Below are 22404 nucleotides of genomic sequence, written 5' to 3'. Positions count from 1 at the left end.
TATGAGCTTCATTACCTCTTGCTGCCTCTTTGACCCTTCTACATTAATCTCACTCATGTAAAATTAAACAAGGTAAAAAAAAAAAAAATTAAAATACAATATAATACAATACACCAATCCACCTATCAATCCACTTCCATCCTCACGATTGCCTAAGCACTCGCCAACTCCGTGAAATACTGTCTCAAAATAAGCGCAAGCATCTCAGGTAACTCATTAATATCATGAACAACCACATAGAACTCAAACGGAAACGAGTCCAAGTACTTGTCCACCTTCAACACCATATTCCCCGCAGCATCTGGAACATAGCTCACCTGGCTCATATCCAAGATCGACTCACTCGAGTTAACCCCGTTAATCACCACAAACACAAGCATGATCTTATCCTCACGTGCCCTTCTCACCAATCTCTGAATCGTCGCGTGGTCCTCGCAGACACCGTCAGACACGATAATCTGCAACTGCCAGAGATCCGCGTCGCCGGTGGCTCTGGCTGTCTCAAACAACCCAATAGACTGGCTGACTAAGCGCTGGACATCTGTGCGCGTCTGCAGAAAGTCAAACCACTGGAAAACCCTGGCCCCCGTCTCCGACGTGAATGGTCTGTCAAACGGATGAACCACCTGGGTAGTTTCCCCGAACTTGACAATCGACAAGCCACCAGACTCCAATTGGGTCAATGCCTTGGACACCAACGCAATACTCTGGAACGCCAACTCCACAGAATGGCTCTCGGCCATCGACTTGGAGTCATCCACAGCAATCATGATCTGGTACTGGCGCTTGCTCGGCTTGGTGCGGCGCAACCAGATCTTGTCCTTGCGGAACTCCGACGCAATGTACGGGATGATACGCTTCATGTTGAGGCGCTTACCGGTCTTGTAGTCACCCTTGAGCTTAGTGGCAAGGGTTGGCTCCAAGATAAGACGGAGTTGCTCACAAAGCCCGGCGGTGAGCTCCAGTGTCGCGAGATCCGACGCGCGCCAAAGCTCGCGCGCTTCCTCAATGGCGCGTGGCGCCGCGACCGCATCCTCCACCAACCCAGACTCCACAACCTCTTCCATCTCCACGTCCGCAAACTCCTCCTGGGCAAAAAGACCGCTTTCGTTCATGGTCTTTCTTTCGCCGATAAACGCACCCTTGGATTGACCGTTAAAGTCCCCAACCTCTTCCTGGGCTTCCTGGACCTCGCCATCCTCGGCCTTTTCCTCTCCAACCTCTTCAGTCTTGGCCTCATCGGTCACCTCTTCCTCCTCGTCGATGGCCATCTCGTCGTCGATCGATTGGACCTGTTCCTTATCAGCCGCCCCCAACGCCTGGGTCTCGTTAGCGGTGTTTTCACCCGAAACGTGCTCAAACTCGTCTGGACGCTCGGCGGCAGCCTCTTCGGCGCTCTCATCGCGCTCGGCGGCTTCCTTAATCTCCTGGCGACGGCGGTGGAACTCCTTAAGCGAGTCCCCGAGCTGCTTCAACGACTCCTGCGCGGCATCTGGAGCCTCGTCGTCGTTATTGCTCGCCTCCTGGTCGTTCTGTTCGTCCTGAGGGTTCGCCATCCCGCTAGCCCCGACGTCATCCTTCTCGTCGGTAACCTGGTTATCGTCACCATCGCCCTTGGACCCGTCGTTTTGCTTCACGGCCGATTCCATATCCACATCCTCAGCATCTGCCGCTTCATCACCCTCAAGACCTTCGATAGTTTCACCTTGTGCTTCCTCCTCGTCTTCCTTCTTGGAGCCAGCCTCTTCCTCTTCAGGATTGTCTTCGGCGCTCTCACCAACCTCCTCCTCCTCCTCGCCGCGTTCCTCCGTCTCCTCCTCGGGCTCGGCGTTCCCTTCGACATTCTCGCCCTCAATTTCTTCGCCCTCAGAGTCGGAGCCCTCATCCTTATCTTCTTCCATGCCTTCGGCCTCACCTTCAGCATCCTCCTCCTCCTCTTTGTCAGCCTTGGCATCGTCCTCCATCGGAAGATCCTCATCCATGCCATCATCCATCGGCTCGTCTTTATCCTCGTCTTTATCATCGTCTTTTTCATCTCCCGAATCCAAGTTGAGATCCTCTGGAAGCTCCAACGTCTCGGTCTCCGGAACATTGTTGTCCAACTGCTCCCCTTCATCATTCTTCACCTCGTCGTCCTGCTGGCCAATATCCTCCTCTTCCTCGGCCTCATCATCGTCCTTCTTTTCCTCATCACCTTCTTTATCATCAACCGGGTTTTCGTTATCATTCTCCATCTCCTTATCGTCACCCTCCATCTCATCTTCTCCCTGGTTTTCATCCTTGGACGACGAATTCTCAGGCATCTGCTCGGACTCCTTCTCCTTCTTGTCCTCCTGGGCTTCTTCGTCCCACATCTTCTCGTCGATCGCGTTTGGATCCAAGTCATCCAAGTCGTCAACCTCCTCGTCCAAGTCCTCCTCCTCACCCTCCTCACCCTCTTCCTTCTCCTGGTCAGAGGCGTCTTCGAGCTCGCCAGCCATATCGCCTTCGATATCCACTGCATCATCATTTTCATCCTCCTCCTCGTCCTTGTCCTTCTGGTCGGAGTTGGGCTGCTGGGCATCCTCCGTCAAATCCTCGTCGTCTTCGACGTCCTTGGAGTTGTTGGTTACACCCTCGCCGTCGCCCAACCCGGTCCCGTCCTGGAGGTTATCCGACTCCTTCGTGGTGTTCGGCGGTGGCGGAGAGCAGAACCCTTGGGTGGTGAGCGTGTGGAGCGCGGTCGCCATGAGGTACGTTGCGCGCGCAGTCGCAGCATAGTTGTCGCGTGCGCGCTTGAGAACCGTGAGCGCGAGCGCAAAGTAGCGCCGCACGAGCGGAAGTGTGAACGCGACGAGGTTTCGCACGAGCGCAGCCGTCGCGGAATTGTGTTCAATCGTGCGCAACGCCGTGATACACGCCGTAAGGCGCTTTTGCACCGTCTGGGGGTAGAGAAGCGAGATGTACTTCATGAGACGCTGCTGGGACAACGCCATCCACTTTTCGTCCTCAGCGGTGATCTCCCCCGATCTCTGTTCGGCGGTGATCTTCTGCACGGAGAGCATCACCACCGTCGCGAGGTCGCGGAACGCGCGCTCCGCGGCATCAATCGTGCCGATCGCTGTAAGCGACGTCGACAGCTGCGCGCAGAACTTGGCGTCCTGCATGCAGATCCACGAACGCACCGTCTGCGCAACGAACGCGAGCGCGGGGTGGTCCGCGATCCACTCGTCCAACTGGTTGGTAAACGTCGCGACAAACGCGCCAAACGCGTCGATCGCAGCCACCTGGGCATCGGTGCCGAGGTGGCGGTCCGTCGCAACGTTCACAGCTAGCGCTGTGACCGTGAGTTTCGCATTGGTGAACACATCGGTGGAAACAGAGGTCTGCGCCATCTGTGCGGCGGTGGATGCTGTCTCAACCGCAAAGTCGAGCAAGGTTGGCAACCATGCGGCGTACCACTGCACAGAGGCTGTGTTGGCCACCACAGAGTCGGCGATGGTGGCGGGCACAATCGCATCGGCAATCGCGATATCACCAACGGCTTCGAGGGTCTGCACGAGCCCCGCAAGAGTGGATGTGTGCGTGGCTAACTTGCGCATCGGCCCGCGCTGCGCGACCAACGTGCAGAGAAGGTTTTCAGCTGCCGCAAGCCCGCGCGCGACATCCGCAGGTGGAACATCCTCTGCGGGGTCAGCCGCCGCCGCGCGCAAGCGTGGCATGAGATCGAGCACCCGGAAAAAGTGGCCGTCAGTACCCGCAAGCGATGTTCCTGCGAAGGACGCAGCGCGCGCCAACACAAGCGTCACCGACGCCTGGCGCGCCACCACGTCCGCGCGCAAGTGCGTCTTCACGCCCATCGCACGGAGTTGGCGGAGCGTCGCCGCAAGCAACATCCGCTTCTGCGTCTTGAGCGCCGCCACCTCTTTTTTGTTTTCCTCCGTCGCCTCACCCGGCGTCTTACGGCGGAGCTCCTCCATATCACCCTGCAACTCACGCGCGAACGCAAGAAGGTCTGGAAGTGCCTCGTTCGCAACCCCCGCCACGTACACGCCCATGTTCTTTTCCACGAGCGAGATGTCCCGAAGGCGCGCCGCACGCGAGGCCCACGTAGGAAGCGTCGCGCACACCGCGGTTACCGCTGCGAGATCCACGTCGTAGAAATGAGGGATGCTGATGGCTGCGCCGTGCTCGGAAACAGCACCAGACACCGGCAATCCAGTCTCAATGATCTGCTTAACGGAGCCAGCGAGCACCGTGCGGTATTTGCGCACAAGTTTGTAGAGCGCGGCGTGCGAGCGGCGTGCACTCTGCTTGAGCGCGTCCACATTGACGTCTTTCCAACTTGCGAGGAGGATAACCTCGCTGACGTCCTTCTCGAGGGCCTTGCGCTTCTGCGCAACGTGCTCGGCAATCACCGGCGCGAACTGTTCGTAGAACGTGATGAGGTTCGCAAGTGAGCAGAGTGCCGGTGCAGACGCAGGGAGGAGCGCCCGTACGTGTGCGGTGAACGCACGCACAAGGTCAAGACGGTGAGGGAACTCACCATAGGTGGTTTCACTGAGGAAGATGTTGAGAGCGGAAAGGACGCGGGAAGAGCCAATCTCGGTGTCAGCAGAGGCAGGGGCCTTTACCGCTTCGTCCGTGGCATCCGCGCGAGCATCTTCAACCTTGACGTCCTCGATCTTGATGTCCTCCACGTCAAAATCTTCCTCTTCTTCTTCGCTCATAATCGGCACGATAATCGTCTCGAAAAGGTGGAACCACCACTTCCCAAGGCTCTTCTCCACCACACGGTCCTCTTGCTGGAAGAGACAGCTCCACGACTTCAACTCCAACTGGCGCCACGACACGATTAAGCGTGTGAGCTCGTCGAACGGCGCCTTGAGGGAGACCCCGCTGTGCGCGTACTTCTCCCACTCAGCAATGTACGTGTACACCTGCTCAATCTTCTGGATGAGGCGCGCCATCGGTGTCGCGGCAGGGAACGCGAGGAACTCGTGCGCAGCCGCGAGAATGTTCTGGAGCGTTGCGTGCTCAGGCCACTGCGCGAGCAACGCCGCGACGCCACGCGCAAGGCGCTCCATAACGGCACCCGCGCGGCGCGTCTCCGCGGGCATGGTACCACGATAAAAGTCAACAGCATCGGTGTTGCTGGCCGAGAAAACAGAGGTTGCGTCCTTCATCTGAAGAACAAGCGACGACAACACCGCAGGGCTGAGCGCGCCCGGCGCACAGTCCGCGGCACGGAGCTCGCGGAAAACAGCGGCCCCGCGCGCGACAAGGTCACGTGCTGAAGTGCGCGACTCGCCCATCTGCGCGGCCATGTACGCGCGGCAAAGCGCGTAGTACGCGTCATCAGTCGCGGCCTGCGCCGCGGCCTTCGCACCCGCCTGCGCTGCAGCACTCGCGGCCGCAGCATCAAGCGTCCCCGCATCCATGACCTCTTCGTAATCAGGGAACATTCCCACAAAATCGTCCTCAGCCTCGTGCGACGGATCAGCATATTTGTACAAGCTCCCGCTGGCGGTTTCGTCCTGCTGCTCCTTCATCCGACGGAGCGACCAACGGTAGTACACTGTCTGGAGAATCTGCCCGAGCATGCCGTCTAAACGGCCAGGCGCGGTGGCGTCGATGGCAAAATGCATTTGCATGAAGAACGCCATGAGGTGCTCGGTCGCGAGCGCGTCAAGCGGCGCGCTCTTGCAGTGCGCGCTCATCGCAGCAAAGTCACACGCGAGGCGTTGCGGCGTAAGGAGCTGCGGCACATCGAGCGCCCACACACGTGGCGTCAGGAGCGCCGCGGTGTCACGCGCGGTCACAAGCAAGTCGTATCCGAGCTTGAGCCCGAACACGTGCCCACGGAGAATGTCGTTGAGATCTGCGAAGCGCGAGTGGCCCTGGTGGAGACGCACGAGGAACTGCGAAGCGTTATGCTGGAACATCGCGGCCTGCTGGACCGCATCACCCTCCAATGCTGCAAGAAGCTTTGCCACAGGTTCCACGGCCATCGCAGAGTCCATGAACGCCTTCCACTCCTCGAAGACCGCGCCAACCGCGCTCTGGCGGAACACCTTCGGTTTCGCTGGCACCGCCTGACACGTGGCAAGGTGATCCTCGAGGATAAGCGGCGTGCCGGAGACGGTCACGCGCACGGCCTTCCACGACGCGTGGAGCGCGCGCACGGCCGCTTGCTGCTGCACAAACACCTGGTGGACCACGTGGTCTGTGATTGCCGGGTCATACTCGGAGGATGGGACGTAGAGCTGGATCGAGCCGCAGGCAAAGAGCACCCAGGCCTTGCCGAGCGACGCAGTATCGCACGACTCCGCGAGAAGCAAGAGTGAAGGCATAAAGAATCCGTCCACAACCGCAAGGAATGCCGCGTCACAGGAGACGAGGCACGCGCGCACGGTCTCAATCGCCGCAACGGACACATGTGCCTCAAGGTCGGCAACCGCCGCGTGTGCAGCAGGGTCGACAGTGTGGCACGCGACGATCGCCGCAAGCCACTGCACGAGCAAGCGCGCGAGTTTCGCGCGCGCGTCCGCAAGTACCGCGGGCGACTCGCGCACCACACTGGCCGCGAAGCCATCCATATCGCGGAGGAACTGCGGAATGTCGCGGCCAGGCGTGTGCTTCGCACCTTCGCACTTGTCTGCGAGCGAGACAAACAAGTCATCGGTGACGAGCGCAGATACGTAGGAGGTGTGCTGGCCGTCACCAAAGTCCCAGAGGGAGTCAAACACCGCCGGGTATGGCTTAAGGGTGTGAGTCGCAAAGCGCGCCACAACCTCGGTAGAGCGGCCGGCGTTGAGCGCCAAGGTGAGGCGGTCTTCTGAAAGCGAGTCGGCGTCGGCGTCATACACGTCAGCCAAGTTGACCAACATGCGGAACTCCGGCTGGAACTTGCGCGCGCGCACAACCAGATGCACGGCAGCGATATCTCGAAGCTGTTCGATCCCCGCGGCAACATCGCGTGCGAGTGCCTCAAACTCCAAGTCGGACACGCCCGCGACGGCGTCCTGGAGTAATTGGAGCACAAGACGGCGCAACCCGTTGACGGCAGTGGTCGCATCAGCGTGCTGCTCAGCCGCGGCGGAATCAAAGTCTGCCGCAAGCGCCAACACCTGGTCACGGTGGCCCCATGCGGTCTCCGATGCCGGGTAGACGCCGCGGAAGGCCTCCCAAAGGGCGGCCATGGACGTCCCGGTGGTCAAAACCAAGCCCTCGCCAAAAGAGGCGATGGCGGCGGAGAGGTCTGAAATGAAGAGCTGGATCATTTCGTTGTCACGGTGCTCGTCCATCCACTTCTCGATCAACTGCTGGTAGACGCGCAAGCGCGCCTCGTCCTGCGCACGCGCTGCCGCCACGAGGTTTGTCCAGAGCGTCTGGAGCGCGAAGAGCGCACCATAGAGCCCTGTAGAGCGGAATACAAGATCGCAAGTCGCGACGCGCGCGACGGTAGCGCCAATGTAGGCCGAGATATCCAGCACAAATTTGAAGATCGCGAGGCGCGGCGCTTTCTTAATGTTGCGCCCATGGAACGCGGCGGCGGAACGCTCAATGTAGGAGAGCTCATTGACCTTACCGGTAAGGGAGTTTTGAGAGATCTCCGTTACGGTCTTGTTGGCGGCAAAGACGCCGAAAAGGACGTCAAAGAGGTGGTTACACTCGCGCGCACTCGATGCCCGTGCGGCAAGAGTGCATTCTGCGAGAGCCTCGGTAACTTCGGAAACCTCACCATCGGAAACCTCACCGTCAGTGGTCTCAGTGGTGAGATAACTGTTGACGAGCGGGTGGAGCGCCTGAGAGTCGACAAACGCGGAATCGCCGAGAAGCACGTGCGCGACAGGCTCAACCGCAGCATAGTTCACACGCAACTGGCGCGCGACACCGGCGTCCGCGAGGAAGGCTGCGCGAGCGCACACCGCCTCGCACGCGGCCTTGTATGCGTCGGAGAACTCGGAGGACTGGAAGACGACCGACTTCCAGGACGCAAGACGCGTGAGGGAAACAAAGGGAAGGGTGCTGGTGAGCACTCCCGACAACATCTCGCCGGCGACGGGGCTACAGGCATCGTCAGAAGTAAGACCAGCAACAAAGCTAGCCTCTTCAAAAACATCATCAAGAAGGGAGAACATCCGAGTGGCCGAGTCCTGGGGGTGGACAAACGCCGTAACAGGAACAAGGGCGAAAACAGGCTCAGATTCAGCCTCCATTCCACCTTCGGTGAGAGCTTGGAGACCCAACACCCTTCTATCAAACGCCGTCGCACGCTCTTCCAAAGCCCCCATGTACACCTCAATCCCTCTGTTTCTCATCGCACGAGATAACTCACCGTACTTCGGATCCATTGTCAAGAACAAACGGAAGCCCGGGTGCGGAACAACCGTTCTAGGCGTCCCGTCCTCCATCGCACACTCGTTAATCATCAAGGTCCCATTTGGCTCCAAGAGCGAGTTCAAACGGTCAAGCACCGACGGCGAACAGAGGTTAGCGTTATCGAGAATCAACCAGTCACCACGTTCGACCGCCGAGACCAAAAGCCCGTCAAACCACGCAAACTTGACGCTCTGCGCAGCGGCAAGCTGCCCATCGAGCGCCACACACTGCGCCGCGAGGTCCACAAGATCCATGTTGCCCGTAAGCTGGGAGAGGTGCTGCACCGCATGCGAAACGTCCGCAAAGTGTTCGGTGCCCACAGTGGACGAGACAAGCTTCAAGAGACGGAGGGCGTGACCCATGACGGTAGCGTCGGTTGCACCCTTCATATTGACGACGGTGAGGTCACGGAGCACGTGCGCGGTCGCACGGCAGAGTGCAGCAATGCCGCGCGCAACGTCCACCTGCTCGTACCCCCCAAGAATGTCCATGCTGTCCACGTCGCTGTTCATCGCAAACTCCACAACGTGCGCGCCGACAAGCGACGCGGTGAGGCGAACAAGCTCGGTCTTACCAGAGTTGGTTGGCCCCACGATAATCAATGGCCAGTTGCGATTGACACACATGAATGCCGACTCCATGAGTGCGGTGTTGCACTGCAACGGAACAAGGCGATGCGTCGCGGCGTGGGCGACAGAGCCTGCCCGTGCGACAATCTCGCGGCCAGCCTGTACGTAGTCCTGTCCGAGCGCAAAGTAGTTGTCGCGTGCCGGGAGCATGCCGAAAATACCCGCAAACAACTCGCGTGCGCGCGCGCGATCGCCAGTTGCGCGGAAGCGCTGCGCAATCACCACGTCCAAGAAGTCGCCCGGCACCTTTTCCGCCACGCTCGCGGAGCTGAACAAGTGCAACCAGCGGAGGGTATCTCTGAGGTTAAACTCCCATGGCCCACCAGACGAGCCCCAGGACCGCTTCACGACCACCTCCTGCTCGAGCGCGGCCATGAACGCAATCAACTTGTCGCAGGTGTCGGCCGCAATGTGGGGGAACATGTGGCGCGAAATCATGGACAAATCCTCCGGTGTCAACACGTCCATGTAGACAACAGAGAAACGATTCACGAACGACTTTGGCAACCCCTTTCTGCCACCACCCTGGTACTGCGGGTTCTGCGCCGCAAAGACGAGGAAGTTGGGGTGGCGCGCGAACGACTTGTTCAATTCGGGGATAAAAGCTTCCCCACGGTGATCCAAACACGCGTTAAGACCCTCAAGCACCGACTGTGACGCAAGGTTCATCTCGTCAAGCAATACCCACTCACCGCGCTGCATGGCGCGGAGGAACGGCGCATCGCGCCACGTAAACTCGCCCGCGCTGCCCCCCACGGATGGCGCGTCAGACCCGAAAAGATCGACCAAGTCGGTCTGCTCGGAGAGATTGATACGCGTGAGCGGGTTGCCGGTTGCTTCTGCGAGCGCGGAAACGAGCGACGTCTTACCCACACCCGGAGACCCCTCGAGGAGGATTGGCTTGCGCACCTGCATCGCACGGATCACGCGCATGGCGTTCGCGGCGGTGGTGGGCGCACGGAGGTTGAACGCAGCAGTGTCACGCGCCGCAGATGCACGCGCGATCGCAAACGAGCCGCAGGTGAGTGCATCACCGAGAGCGACCGCGGGGCGCGCGGCATACGCGGCAACCAAGTCCGCGCCCGCGAGCTCTGAGAGGCGCGCAACACACGCAAGCTTGTGCTCGCGGAGCTGGGCCTCGTTTTCCGCGAGGAATGCGGTGTTGTTGGTCCCGAGTGCGTCAATAAAGACCATTGCGGCACCGTGGAGGAGCGCGTGCGCGGCGGACAACGGCGCGCGCGCCTCGGCGTCGCACGTCGCGTTGACAAACGTCACCCACGCAAGAATGTCACGGAGCGAAATCACACCGTTGGTGGCGCTCCCGCCACCGTACCTGATGCCAAACCACTCGGAAAATGCCACAAGCGGCTCCGCAAGGTGCTGCGCCGCGCTCGCGAGCTTCGCCTCGACGATCTGGCGCACGTCCGCAAAGTCATCCATGGACGGCACCCAGATTTCGGTGAAACGGTTCCGCAAGGCCGGGGAAAGCTCCTTTTTACCATAGTCCCCACCGGGATTCATGGTGGCGAGGAACTCGAAGCCATCGGCCGCCGTGACAAAGGCGTCTTCCGTACCCTTTTCCGCAAGAAGAAGGCTTCGCTCGGGCTCGAGGACCGAGTTGAGACGCTCGAGAACGGAGTCGTCTGCAAGGGAGATTTCGTCGAGGAGGAAAAAGTCACCGGACTTGAGGGCTTGGACAAGGGGACCATCGTTCCATTCAAAGAGGATGTTTAGAGAACTTCTCAAAGCCTGAATGGAGGTGACGAGCAGAGCGAGGGAAGCTGGCGAAGCGGTAACCTCAGGACTAACCTCAAGGATAACCTCAGTGCCAGCCTCAGTGCTAGCTTCCGTCTCTGCGCTCATGTCAATCTCTGTACTGGTAGTGACCCACGCTTCTGGCTTTCTCGAGTCAAACACCCTCAACAACTCCTCCATCGACGCCTTCTCATCAAATGCAATGTCCCAAATAGTGAACAACTCCTGGAGCATCGCCCCGACCTTTGCCTGGACCTCGTTTCTGTTTCTCACCGGTCTCTGGGCCCCAAGGATGTCCCCGGTTTCCGTGTTCTGGTGAGCATTGATCGTCACCAACTGTTTCCCAACATACTCGGCGATCAACTGACAGACCGTGGTCTTACCACAGCCGGTCTCACCCACCAACAATATCGGCTCGTTGTTCTGCAAGGCAGTCTCGACCAAAACGGCCAAGCGGCGCATGGCCTTGGTCCAGACGACGGAGCTCTCAATGGCCATCAACTGGGAGTTTTCCAAGCCGTGGTAGTACTCATCCATGTCCAACTTGACCTTCATAACCTTCTCGATCGCCTGCTTCACCACGAGTTTCTCGTCGTCCTGGCGGACCCTCTCGGCGAGAAGCATGTAGCCATTCGCCGCGAGCTGTTCGTAGCCCACGGCTGGACGCATTGCCCAGCGGAACAAGTCACGGAGCGTAGCAAACGAGTTCTTCTTTTCAAAAAGACGGGAGGACTGGCGCTGCACCGACAACTGGCGGTAGACCTCGACAATGGTCTTACCGTAAGACGGGGCGATCTGGCACCGTTCCCTTAAAATCGTCTCCAACTCGTCCTGGGGGATGTCGTCAAAGTGCAACTCCAAGAAACGATTTCTGAACGCTCTGGAGAGAACCTTTCTGCCCCCGTAGAGGCCAGGCGGGTTTTGGGTCGCAAAGAGCATAAAGTCAGGGTGGGGGTGGACAACCTCCTGCGTCTCGGGGATGAATAACTCCCTGTTATCGTCGAGCAAACGGTTAAGAGCCTCAAGAACATCGGTTGGAGCGAGATTGAGCTCGTCCAAGACAATCCAATGGCCCTTGCGCAAAGCCTCGACCAAAACACCCTCCTTGAAGGACAACTTACCGGTGGAGTCCGACACGTACGTCCCGAGATACTCCTGAAGGTCTGTATGCTCGTGGTTATTGATACGCACAAACTTGTGGCCAGTAATGTTCGCGAGGTACTTAACCATGGAGGTTTTACCGGAAGAGGTTGGACCTTGGACCAAGACCGGGAAACGACGGCCGGCGGTTGCGCGCACAAGGTTGAGCATGTTCTTCTCGACAAACGGCGTGATAATGTAGTGTGGCTGCTCCTGGAGCTCCTCGGGACCGTGCTTCATCCAGTAGTGGCGGAACTGGACGTAGTCCGCAGCGTTGGCCGGGGGCGGTGGACATTGGGAGATGACTGCCTTTGCGTTCTTGAGGCGGCCAATCGTATACTTGGCAATTAAAGGCTGAAGGAGCTCTTCCGACTTGAGATCTAAGAGCGTGAGGAAAGACATGCAGAAACCTTCGTAGAGCGATCGACGAAGGCCGTAGATCGCCACAATGTCACGGACATAGATCAATGTGCGGGTGAGGGTTCTAATGGAAAAATGAGGCTTCTGGTTGGCACCATCGACAATCTGGTTGCTTTCGGCCAAAGCCTTCGCCTCAAGGTACAACTGCGCGACGTCGTTCCCAATCCACTCATCACCAACAGCGTGGCGAGAGACGTATTGATCAATGATGGCGAGCAAGTCGGAGATGTCGCGGTCAGGCGAATGGACGTAGACTTCGGAAAAGCGCGAGCGGATGCCTGGCGGAAGGTCCTTCTTACCCACATCAGTCGAAGGATTCATACAACCAAAGAGACGGAAGTCGGGGTGCGCACGGATGGACTCAACCTCACCCTTTTCCGAAAGAAGCACCGAGCGGTGGTCGGAAAGGAGGTCAGCAATGCTCTCAAGGGTGTCAGCTGAGGCCAAGTTGATCTCATCAAGTAACAACCAGCCGCCTTCGCGCACTGCCTTGATGAGGGACCCTTCGATGAAGTTGAACACGAAGGAGTTGTCCAAGGTGGAGGCGTGGATTTCAAACTGCTTCACCTGGGCCTGGAACTTGGTCCATTGCTCCATCAACTCAGACTTGTCCGAAGCCGAGAGCTTTCTCTTCTTGGCACTCTCAGCCTCCGGCGTCTCCTCCCGGAGCAAGACCTCACTTGCCATCTTGAACGCCTCACGCCACAACTTGGTCACGTTCTTCCACTGCTGTTTGTTGAAGCACTTGGAAAGAACGAGCGAGAACCTCTCGTTCCGCTTGCGGGAAAACGTAGCGATAAACAAGCCCTCAAACGTGTCCTGCAAGGGAACGGCAACGGTCTTGGTGTTGACCGGCTTGTAGCCACCCAAAAGGTCGCCTGTCTCCGTCTGTTGAGAGACGTTGATCACCGTGAGGTTCTTGTTCATAAACTTGGCCACCTGTTGGACGATGGTGGTCTTACCGGTACCGGTTTCACCCACGAGCAAAACCGACTCCACCATCGAAACAGCAACCCCTATCTGCTCCATGAGACGCACCGCGTGGTTGGTGCGGGCAAATGACGTTACATTTTCCGAGTGTTTCTTTTTGGTCAAAGCCGACGAGCTTTTGACAAGCCTGGCGCGGCCAATGTTGATGTGGTCTACAGCGTCCTGGAAGACGGGGACATGTTTCAGGAGGAAGAGCGATACTCTGGTTGCCGGGATCTCCAACGTTTCGCCCACCACGTTGATGACAAGCGACGCAGCGGTGGATTCGCAGAGGGAGGAAGAAAAGCAGTCGACGGCCTCGGCAAAAATGTTGTCGTAGACGGCGGCATCCACCAACTGGTCATGCTGGGTAACCCCCGCATGTGCGAGCAACGCATGCGCGCGTGTGCAGAACTTCATCAAGTCGCGGACGGAGATCACGCGCGGATGCGCGCCCTTGTTCAACGAGATGAATGATGGCAGCTGGTAAATCTCCTTGACCCGGTTAAACGCGGCAATGAAAAGCTTCACCAACAGCTGGAGAAGCGGGAAGCGCGTGGTGAGAATCGCATACAAGTCTGAGTCATCAGGCTGGGAAAGGGAGATCTGCTGCCACAAGCGGAGTCCAATGAGATCGGGCACCGTGGCACGGCGCGCATCGTCCGCCACACGGATCGTGGAGAGGAGTTGGAACCCGTTCGCGGCCTTTACAACCTCGCCGCGCGACGGAATCACCAATTCCCGCTTCTCTAAAAGTGTGAGGAGCACCGAAAGAACCTCCGTCGGCGCCTTGTCGATGTCCTCGATCAACACCCACCGACCCTCCTTCACGGCCGTGGTCAACACCCCGGCGCGCCACTCAAATGTCCCGGGTTTGTCGCCCGAGGTGTATGTCCCGAGCAAGAGCTTCGCGTCGGTCTGCTCGCCCAAATGGATCTTGACCACAGAGGCGGAACACGACATGTATTTTGCAAGCTCGTTGATGAGGAAGGTCTTACCGGCACCGGCCTTGCCCACAAGCATCACCGGTCTGTTGTTCTGGACGTTGTGCGCGAGCGCACGGAGTGCGGCTGTCGCTTTAATGGTTGGCACGAGCTCGATCTGTTCGGCCGCCTCGCGGTTGAGGTTGGGGACAAGAATCCCGCAGACGGAGGTCACCAACGGCGATAAAGCCGCGGGCTCAATGACTATGGTTTTACCGAGGAAGCTCTCGGGAGATGGTCCGAGCGCGCTGACGTTGGAAAGTCTTTTCGCCTCCAAGAGTGCAAGAAACCGGAAATCAACCGTGTCCCCCTCGTAGCTCCCCATGAGCTCGCCATCGCCGACATGGGTTGCGAGCATCTTCGTTCGCGCGGTCTCGGAGGCCGATAGGTATACGGCGAGGAGCTCTACTGCGAGGAGCTTTGCCACGCGGAGATTCGTCCGCTCGTGCTTGATCACGAGATACAATACGTCAGGGGAGATAAAAGCCTTGAACCGGTGCTGGTCAAAGCGGAAAATGCGGTACGTCGCGAGGAGCACGGCCTCTAATTCGGAGGCAGAAATAGCCTCAAGATTCATCTGGAGCGCGGTGAAGATGTTGGTTTGCCTGAGAAAGTGCTCCAAAAGCGTCAACACATCCGCAGAGAGCGAAACGAGCTTCGCCATGGCCTGGAGCACGAGGGAGCCGTGCACGGATGGAGTGGAGCCAAGCGCCTGGGCCTCCATGGAGGGATTGCTGACCCAGCGCGACACGAGATCGAGGAAAATTGGTCTGTAAGCGTGGAACGTGGCCATTGTGGCAGTAGGGTCCAAGGCAGCGGAGGCTAAGCGATTCAAATTTTCTCCAACCGACACAGAGCGGTCAAATGTGTAGAGCGCAGGGGTGCGCTTGAGCGCATAGTGTGCCACGTATGTGGCGTGCTGCGCTTGCACGCACGATACCGAAAGAACAACGTTGTTGTTCATTATATTCTAGATGTAACGGCGGAAATGGAATGAGATTGTGGAGTTGGAATTATTTTCAGATCCAATTTTTCATGTACAAATTTTCTCCTGCGTAGAATTTTTTTTTCCTTGTTGCTATTTTGGGGTTATCGTGCATGATGCGATGAGGTTACCCGGATTTTGGGAATGCATTGGAGCACACCAAGGTTGAACGTACGAGAGATTTGCCTGGATCGAGCGACTAGAGGCAGTATTTTATTAGTGGGGATAGTCCCTTAGCTTTTGTTGACTTTTTTATGTATGAATTGCGGCCGGCATGTTGATCGTGCCCCAAGGGGCAAGCATTCCGATTCTTCGTGTATTGGCACATGCATATGCATGACGAATGGACAGATCTAGATACCTGGGGGAAAGATGGTAGCCGTGGTGGATGGCCTGAGATACGTGGTTAATAAAGTATATATATCTCCAAGTTCCTATCCGAGTTGCTTTTCAGTTACGCTTATACTTTCATGACCGTATCTGTGGTACAGGCTTACTAGATAGACATGCATAGGGGTATACGTAAAATGAATATACGTACCCCGAGCCACCAAAGCTATGTAGTAGATACAGTTAGGGAGAGACTAGCAATAATGTAAGTGGGTACAGAGCAAGTATTTGGGATCAATATTGGGGCGTTTGAAAGTATAAGGTGGTACCGGATTTATTATGAAAACTGCAGTCCATACACGTTTTATTTTATATAGTGATAGGTATACATAGCAATAATTTTCGTTAATGTCCTAAATGTACTTGTTGGTGATACCCGTATTATACTTGTTATATATAAGAGTGCAGAATTAATAATAAATAAATTGTGTATAGAAGCATATATGCGTATACGTGTAATATATCTTAAATAATACCTTATACTATTAGTTGTATATTTCATATTCGTTGTAAATAATCGTATAATATAATAAAATAGCATGACATAGTAGTATTGTGTTGAAAATAGGAGGGGAAGGAAGAGTTTTTAACTAAATATAATTCTAACCTGCTTATTATATTCAGTAAACGTATAGTATTTTTATCTATGCCCATCCAGCCTTTGAGTCACTGGCCAGAGCACTTTGAGACGCCTCAGTCACGACGAGGTCGTGCTTCACACACATAATTAACCACGCACGACCACATAAATACATAGTGTTTTTGCGCTTCAGATCTGTTGGCAGCTGACAGCTACAATCGCTACAAGTATGGCTACCTTTTTGGATATCATCTGTCCTACAGTTAACAGCGGAGGGACATGCGTATTTCCTGGCTGCATTTTCAGACACGATAGTAGGGCTGCCACGGCGGAGGACCTCGCGAACTATAAGAGACGGAAGGTCGAGGGCCTTGAAAGCAGAGATGCTCAGCCCCAAGCTCCTTTTGAATCCGTCAGGATCGCCAAAGACGTTCTGTACCAGACCCTTCCACTCGAAATTCCCATTTTCCAGGACGAAACGTTCGAATTCCATCGAAGGAAGATGATTCGCAAGATGTCCAATCTTTTCCAGCAAAGGCAGTTTGATTACGACCCCATTCAAATAGAGGCAGATTTGGCATTGAAGGTTTTCTACAACTCGTACAACCATTGCATGAACAAATACCTTGATACGTTGGTTAAAGGAGGGAACAAACGGTACGTGTATGATTTGGATATGGAATATTCCAGGGTCCAGCGTCAGTTGAAAGCTGAGATAGCGACCGAGAGGAACTATTACCAGAGCACCCAGGTAGATGCTGCGGGGAAAGACCCGGGATCTAGCACTGAAGTGGAGGAAAAATCTGGGGTTCTGGCTTTGGAGGAACACGCGATCGGAAAGGAGACTGAGGAGGCTATCCCGAAGGAGATTGAAGAGGATGCTTCGAGAGGGATTGAGGAGGATGCTTTGAGAGGGATTGAGGAGGCTACTCCGGAGAAGACTGAGGAGGCTACTCCGGAGAAGACTGAGGAGTATACTACAAAAAAAACCGTGGATGCTCTCCCAATAGAAACCCATCCAACTCTAACCGAACCTATTTCTCTGCCGAAGATTTCACTGCCAGTGAAGGACATTCCATTGGCACCAATACCTGTTCACCCCAACGCCCCGGCGGTGACATCCCAGAGAGTACTCTTTATCCTGGAGATTTTAAAAGTGGTACGAGCGCAGTACCCGAGATACCGAACGCCGACTAGGTTGGCCTGCCAGAAGGAGTATGCCATCGCATCCACCACCTCCAACATCACCTACAGCAACACCATCAAAAAGTACATTTTCCGCTTGAAAAAAGGCCAAGAATCTTTAATGGATAGCAAGCCAAAGGCCCAAGAACCCCCTTCAGGCATGGTTGAGCGGTTGCAGAAGGTGGTTATTCCCGTTCCGACACTCCAACTGTACGGCTTCGTCACCGAAATTCCCGAGCCCCTCGCGGCTGATAAATCGCTTAGTTTCAAACACTGTGTGCGGTGCAACTCCAAATTCAACGTTCAAAACCAGTTGGTGCCCACCACCTGCCAGTTCCACCCCAAGAAACTGCATAGCCAGAAGGTGGAGCGGATGGCCGCGGACAACTTGGCCAAGACCTACGAATGCTGTGGCAACGGCCTCGACTCTATCGGATGTGTCGCAGCTCAGAACCATGTGTACAAGCCCGAAGACCCGAGGGAATTGCACCACCTCATTCCGTTCATCCGGGTGGACAGTTTTCCTGCAGCCAGGGCTAAGACGAGTAGCTTCAAGGCTTTGGGTGTGGACTGTGAAATGGGGTACACCTCATGGGGGTTTGAGGCGATCAGAGTCACGTTTGTGGATTATCTTACTGGGAAGACGGTGTACGATACGCTTGTAAAGCCCCAGGGGGAGGTCATTGATCTCAACTCCCAGTTTTCCGGTGTCTCACACATCCCACCGGGAACGGACTCCTTTGAGGAGGTTTTCAGGAACAAGATGTTCGAATACATGGACCAAAATACGATCTTGATCGGCCATGGGTTGGAGAACGATGTAAACGTGATGCGAATCATCCACGACAAGATTGTGGACACTTCGGTGTTGTACCCCAGGAACCTTACCGCCAGACGGTCCCGCCGCTCGTTGAAGCAATTGGCGTTCCAGTATTTGAGCAGAGTGATCCAGACGGGGGAGCATGACAGTAGCGAAGATGCCTTAGCGGCGATAGACATTGTTAAGTTCCACCTAGAAAAGAAATAGATCGATGGCGGGAAATATTGTCTGTATACCGGTCTAGAGTATTGCATAAGCTACAGAGAAGATTTATAACACCTAGTAGGCGATACGATCCCGAAAGAAATAAAATCGCCTGTAACATTCAAATTTTATAGAGGCTTTGCTGGGTACTAAGTACGAGATAAGTCGTTACTCACCCCCAAACGTTAATACGCACGTTCTTAGGATACTGTCATATGATATAATATAAGCTATTGACGTAACGATGGCAGCGAATTCCCATTTTATTTAATTAGCTTGCTACTCCAGCTGCAGTCATTTGTCGTTTTGGTAATTTGTGGACCAGTCTTAACGTATGCTGGTTTACTCTGTGCTATCACGTGATTAATCTTATCTCAAAATGACATCGGCCTGCATTTAAATTTTTGGGTCCATCTTGCTGAGCCACCTTTCAGGATCTTCCAGCTATCCAACCATGACTGATATACCCTTGGACTTTGAGGTTCCACACCTTATAGTAGAAGACGTGATTGATGCGCTCAATCGTGACCTCGTGGATGCGGACGCAGATGCAGTGCGCCACCGTGCATTGCGCCAGATGGTCGAGCTGCTCCGCCGGACGCGACAGCGCGAGGAGGAGCGCCAGATGCTCCAAGCGGTGCATGATAGAAGAGGCCGCTGGCAGGTCCGCAGTCCCTGGCGGATGTTGGGAGATGTCGTGTATCTCGTGTTTGTACCATATGTGTACTACAAGCTCGTAAAGCAGATTTACTCATACGTTCAGCTCCGACCGGAACTTCAGGTGGCGGAGGACAGTGCTTCTTTGCTTCGCAGCTCGTACAAATATATCTATCAGGCAAACGCCACGGCGCTGGTGTTTGGTGATGGGGTGGATATGGCGTACTTTGACGTGTTGTTGCGCATTGAGGAGGTTATCTTGAATGAGTTGCCTACGGCTCTCCGAGGGGAATGGCCCCAGAAACCGGTAACTGCGGGCGTGAAGGTTGCCACGTTGGCGATCTACATGGTGTATAACTGGAGTGTATCGCTATACGTGATGTTTGCTATGACGTTCTGCATCCTATGCTTTTCGATATTGATGGTGAACAAGTGGAAGGCAGTAGCGCGGTTTCTCTTTGTCGAGGTGTTGCTTAATAAGCCGCGGGAGGGCGACTTTGACTACCGTCCGACGACCAGGGGCGTATTTTAGAGGAAAAGCCGCAAGGGAGGGGCAATAATAACTAGAAGAGTCCACAACAGCAAGTGTCCAGGGTAACCGAGGAAAGCCACAAGGACCGAATCTACAGTTCCGTTGAAATCTACCACCGACCCTCCGGATGTTTGTGCAACGCTTGGGAACATGGACCGGGATGTATTTCGTGTCGGAAACAGATTGGCTTTCTCAGTTCAAGGCATCGCAATATATGGATTGAATCCTCCAGTCTGAGTTATGGACAGAATCATCGGTAATTTTCCGAAAAAGGTCGAGATTCCCTGATGATAAACCGACTTTCTGATTGCAATTTTTTGGGACCAGATGCACAGCCGATGCAACTAGAGGGCCTACAAGAATCTCAGACAATAGTCCACGTTTTAGCCAAATATTTAATTCCCAGCCAACACCGCAGCCTTAACAGATCGAACCATTTTTAATGAAGCTCTCTTTCTGGTAAAGGAGGTTGATGTAAAGAGGATCCCTTCCCAGTGGAGGAATACAGACTAGTAAATCCAGATCCAGGAGAACCATAGGTGAAACACTTATAGGCGTAATACCGTATGCATGTTTTTCGTGTCAGGGTTCCAGCGCCTGTTGGGATCCCAGCCAGGGAGTTGTAGTCAGTCATCTATTCACAAGATATTATCAAATTAATCCACTGATACAATCACGATCTTCCACAAGAATAAAAATACTTCTAAATTAAACTCATTTTCCATCCACCGGAAACCAACTTTTTATGGAGCCCTTTAGAACTTCAACCACGATGGTTCAATTCATCGGAATCGCCATCTGTGTTTCTATTCACCGAAATCACGATCCGCAGTTCCATCCATCAGGCTCACAGCCCGTGGTTCCATTTATAGTAAAATGTAACGTCAATGTAGTCTCGTAAAATACCACATCGATCTAGTCTCTAACTCCGATATCTCATGTACCGAGGCAACGTGGCCGAGCGGTTAAGGCGAAAGATTAGAAATCTTTTGGGCTCTGCCCGCGCAGGTTCGAGTCCTGCCGTTGTCGTTATCTTTTTGCCTTTTTGAGGTCAGTACGTTTGTAAAACCTTTGGCAGATATGGAATATTATTTCCCTCATTGCCCTTATCCAACGGGAGAGCTACAACATGATGGATTCGGAAAACACCCCGATTCGACTCTGAAATGCGTTAAAATTATCTTAAAGCGACAAATGACAGCTATCGCCTTTTGGAACACCGCAAAATCGGCAACTTCAATCCCTCAGTTTCTGAGGTAGCGCCACTAGACCATTTAACCCTGCTAGTATCTCGTCTGTTTCAGTCTTCCTCCGCTGTCAAACAATCCACGGGAAAAACCTAATGTCGTTTTCACCAGCCCTCGAGCAAGTCCCTGGCTACTACAGCCTTTTCTTATACAGCTTTTCTTATTCAACTTATATTAGTCAATAAGCCTATGGACATCTAGTTCTTACCGGTCTGGAAAGCCTTATGGAAGTCGGTCAAACAGTATCTGTATCTGGCATCACCATTGTCACACTTAGTCAAAATTTCGCTGACACCAGCTTCGGAGATAGGCACTTCCTCGATCCATGGAGTAACCCCCTTGCTCGCAGCCAACTCCAACATCTCGATGCATTCGGTACGGGAACCCAAAGCGGACGAGCTTATAGTGGAGCGGTTTCTGTAGAGATAGGCCGGAGAAATATTGAAGGATTCGTCAGATGGACCCATACCGACCGAGGTGAAGTTACCTCCAAACTTCATAACTGAGAGGAAAGAGTTCATGTTCAAGTTGGAGATCGAAGAGGCACAGTTCAAGATTAAATCAAAGGTGTGTTGGTGGGACTCGGCCCAGTCCTTTTCAGTGGTGGCAATGAAGCCATCGGCACCCAACTTCAAAGCGTCTTCCTTCTTGGAGGTACCACGGGAGATGGCGTAGACCTTGGTATAGCCCATAGCCTTGGCGAGCTGCAAGGCCATAGAACCCAATCCACCAATCCCAATGATACCAACAGTGACGTCCTTGTTAGCGTTGGTGGCACGGGCTTGGTCTAAGAATCTCTTCAACGGAGAGTAAACGGTCAAACCACCGCACATCAACGGAGCAGCATGTTCAGACTTGATGCCTTTTGGGATTGGGAAAACAAAGTGCTCGTGCACTCTGATGTGCGAGGCGTAACCACCCTGAGAGATGTAACCGTCTTCGTATTTGCCACCGTAGGTAAAGACCATCTTCTTACAGTACAGTTCGTTACCACTGTTACAACGATCACAGTCCAAACACGATTTGGACTGCGCGCCGACACCGACACGGTCGCCGAGCTTGTGGTTGGTGACTTTGGAACCGACCTTGACGACCTTACCGATGATTTCGTGACCCACGACAACGTTGCTGGGCATAAATGGCCAAGACCCCTTGGCGGTGTGGACATCAGATCCACAGATACCGCAACATTCGATCTCAACGTCGACATCATTGTCTTGGAAGGTCTTTGGTGGATAGGATGTGAGCTTAGGGTGGTTCCAGTTAGCCTTGTTCTCAGCGATGTAGCCTTGGAAAGTTTCAGGATAAGTAGACATGATTAGATGGTTTAATGGGAGATTTACAAGCAATGAAGCAGGGTGGTTTGGTCTTACGGATGCCACAGGCCTTTTATACAGTTGACAAGGATTTGATCTGAGCGAGTTTACGCTATAAGCAAGACCAACCCTGTTACTGAGTGAAGTAAAAGAGGGGGGACATGTTCTAGACGGCGTTTCGCCTACTTGGATGCAGGTCCGGAAGATGCCTTGTGTATTAACTCCGGT

At 54.7% G+C, this 22404-nt stretch overlaps 4 protein-coding genes and 1 non-coding gene across 5 annotated transcripts; 3 read left to right on the top strand and 2 right to left on the bottom strand.

The window, feature by feature from the left end:
• Nucleotides 1-52: 52 nt before the first annotated feature.
• Nucleotides 53-15240, bottom strand: MDN1 (AAA family ATPase midasin). The gene has a single exon (XM_019129378.1). The coding sequence runs from the start codon at nucleotides 15222-15224 to the stop codon at nucleotides 153-155; it is 15072 nt and encodes a 5023-aa protein (XP_018984140.1). The 5' UTR covers nucleotides 15225-15240; the 3' UTR covers nucleotides 53-152.
• Nucleotides 15241-16434: 1194 nt separating this feature from the next.
• REX3 (RNA exonuclease) lies at nucleotides 16435-18625 on the top strand. Its single transcript, XM_019129377.1, has one exon. The coding sequence runs from the start codon at nucleotides 16445-16447 to the stop codon at nucleotides 18425-18427; it is 1983 nt and encodes a 660-aa protein (XP_018984139.1). The 5' UTR covers nucleotides 16435-16444; the 3' UTR covers nucleotides 18428-18625.
• Nucleotides 18626-18878: 253 nt separating this feature from the next.
• BABINDRAFT_9045 (uncharacterized protein) lies at nucleotides 18879-19613 on the top strand (the record flags this gene model as incomplete). Its single annotated transcript, XM_019132905.1, has 1 exon — nucleotides 18879-19613. The coding sequence occupies one exon, from the start codon at nucleotides 18879-18881 to the stop codon at nucleotides 19611-19613; it is 735 nt and encodes a 244-aa protein (XP_018984138.1).
• Nucleotides 19614-20560: 947 nt separating this feature from the next.
• On the top strand, nucleotides 20561-20642 carry BABINDRAFT_t268. Its single transcript has one exon. It is a non-coding gene; the product is annotated as a tRNA-Ser (tRNA).
• BABINDRAFT_162492 (uncharacterized protein) lies at nucleotides 20561-21959 on the bottom strand. Its single transcript, XM_019129376.1, is given in 2 exon segments — nucleotides 20561-21005; nucleotides 21025-21959. 1 exon segment carries the CDS (start codon nucleotides 21826-21828, stop codon nucleotides 21058-21060), a length of 771 nt encoding a protein of 256 aa, XP_018984137.1. The 5' UTR covers nucleotides 21829-21959; the 3' UTR covers nucleotides 20561-21005; nucleotides 21025-21057.
• Nucleotides 21960-22404: the final 445 nt, after the last annotated feature.

Source organism: Babjeviella inositovora (genome assembly GCF_001661335.1).
Source record: "Babjeviella inositovora NRRL Y-12698 unplaced genomic scaffold BABINscaffold_9, whole genome shotgun sequence".
NCBI lineage: Eukaryota > Fungi > Ascomycota > Pichiomycetes > Serinales > Babjeviella > Babjeviella inositovora.
The sequence above is the reverse complement of the archived record's forward strand: the minus strand, read 5'-3'. Positions and strand labels throughout refer to the sequence as shown.

Excerpts from the sequence above, each read along its gene's own strand:
- MDN1 (XM_019129378.1), bottom strand. The coding sequence starts at position 15,224 with ATGAACAACAACGTTGTTCTTTCGGTATCGTGCGTGCAAGCGCAGCAC.
- BABINDRAFT_162492 (XM_019129376.1), bottom strand. The coding sequence starts at position 21,828 with ATGGTCTTTACCTACGGTGGCAAATACGAAGACGGTTACATCTCTCAG.
- REX3 (XM_019129377.1), top strand. The coding sequence starts at position 16,445 with ATGGCTACCTTTTTGGATATCATCTGTCCTACAGTTAACAGCGGAGGG.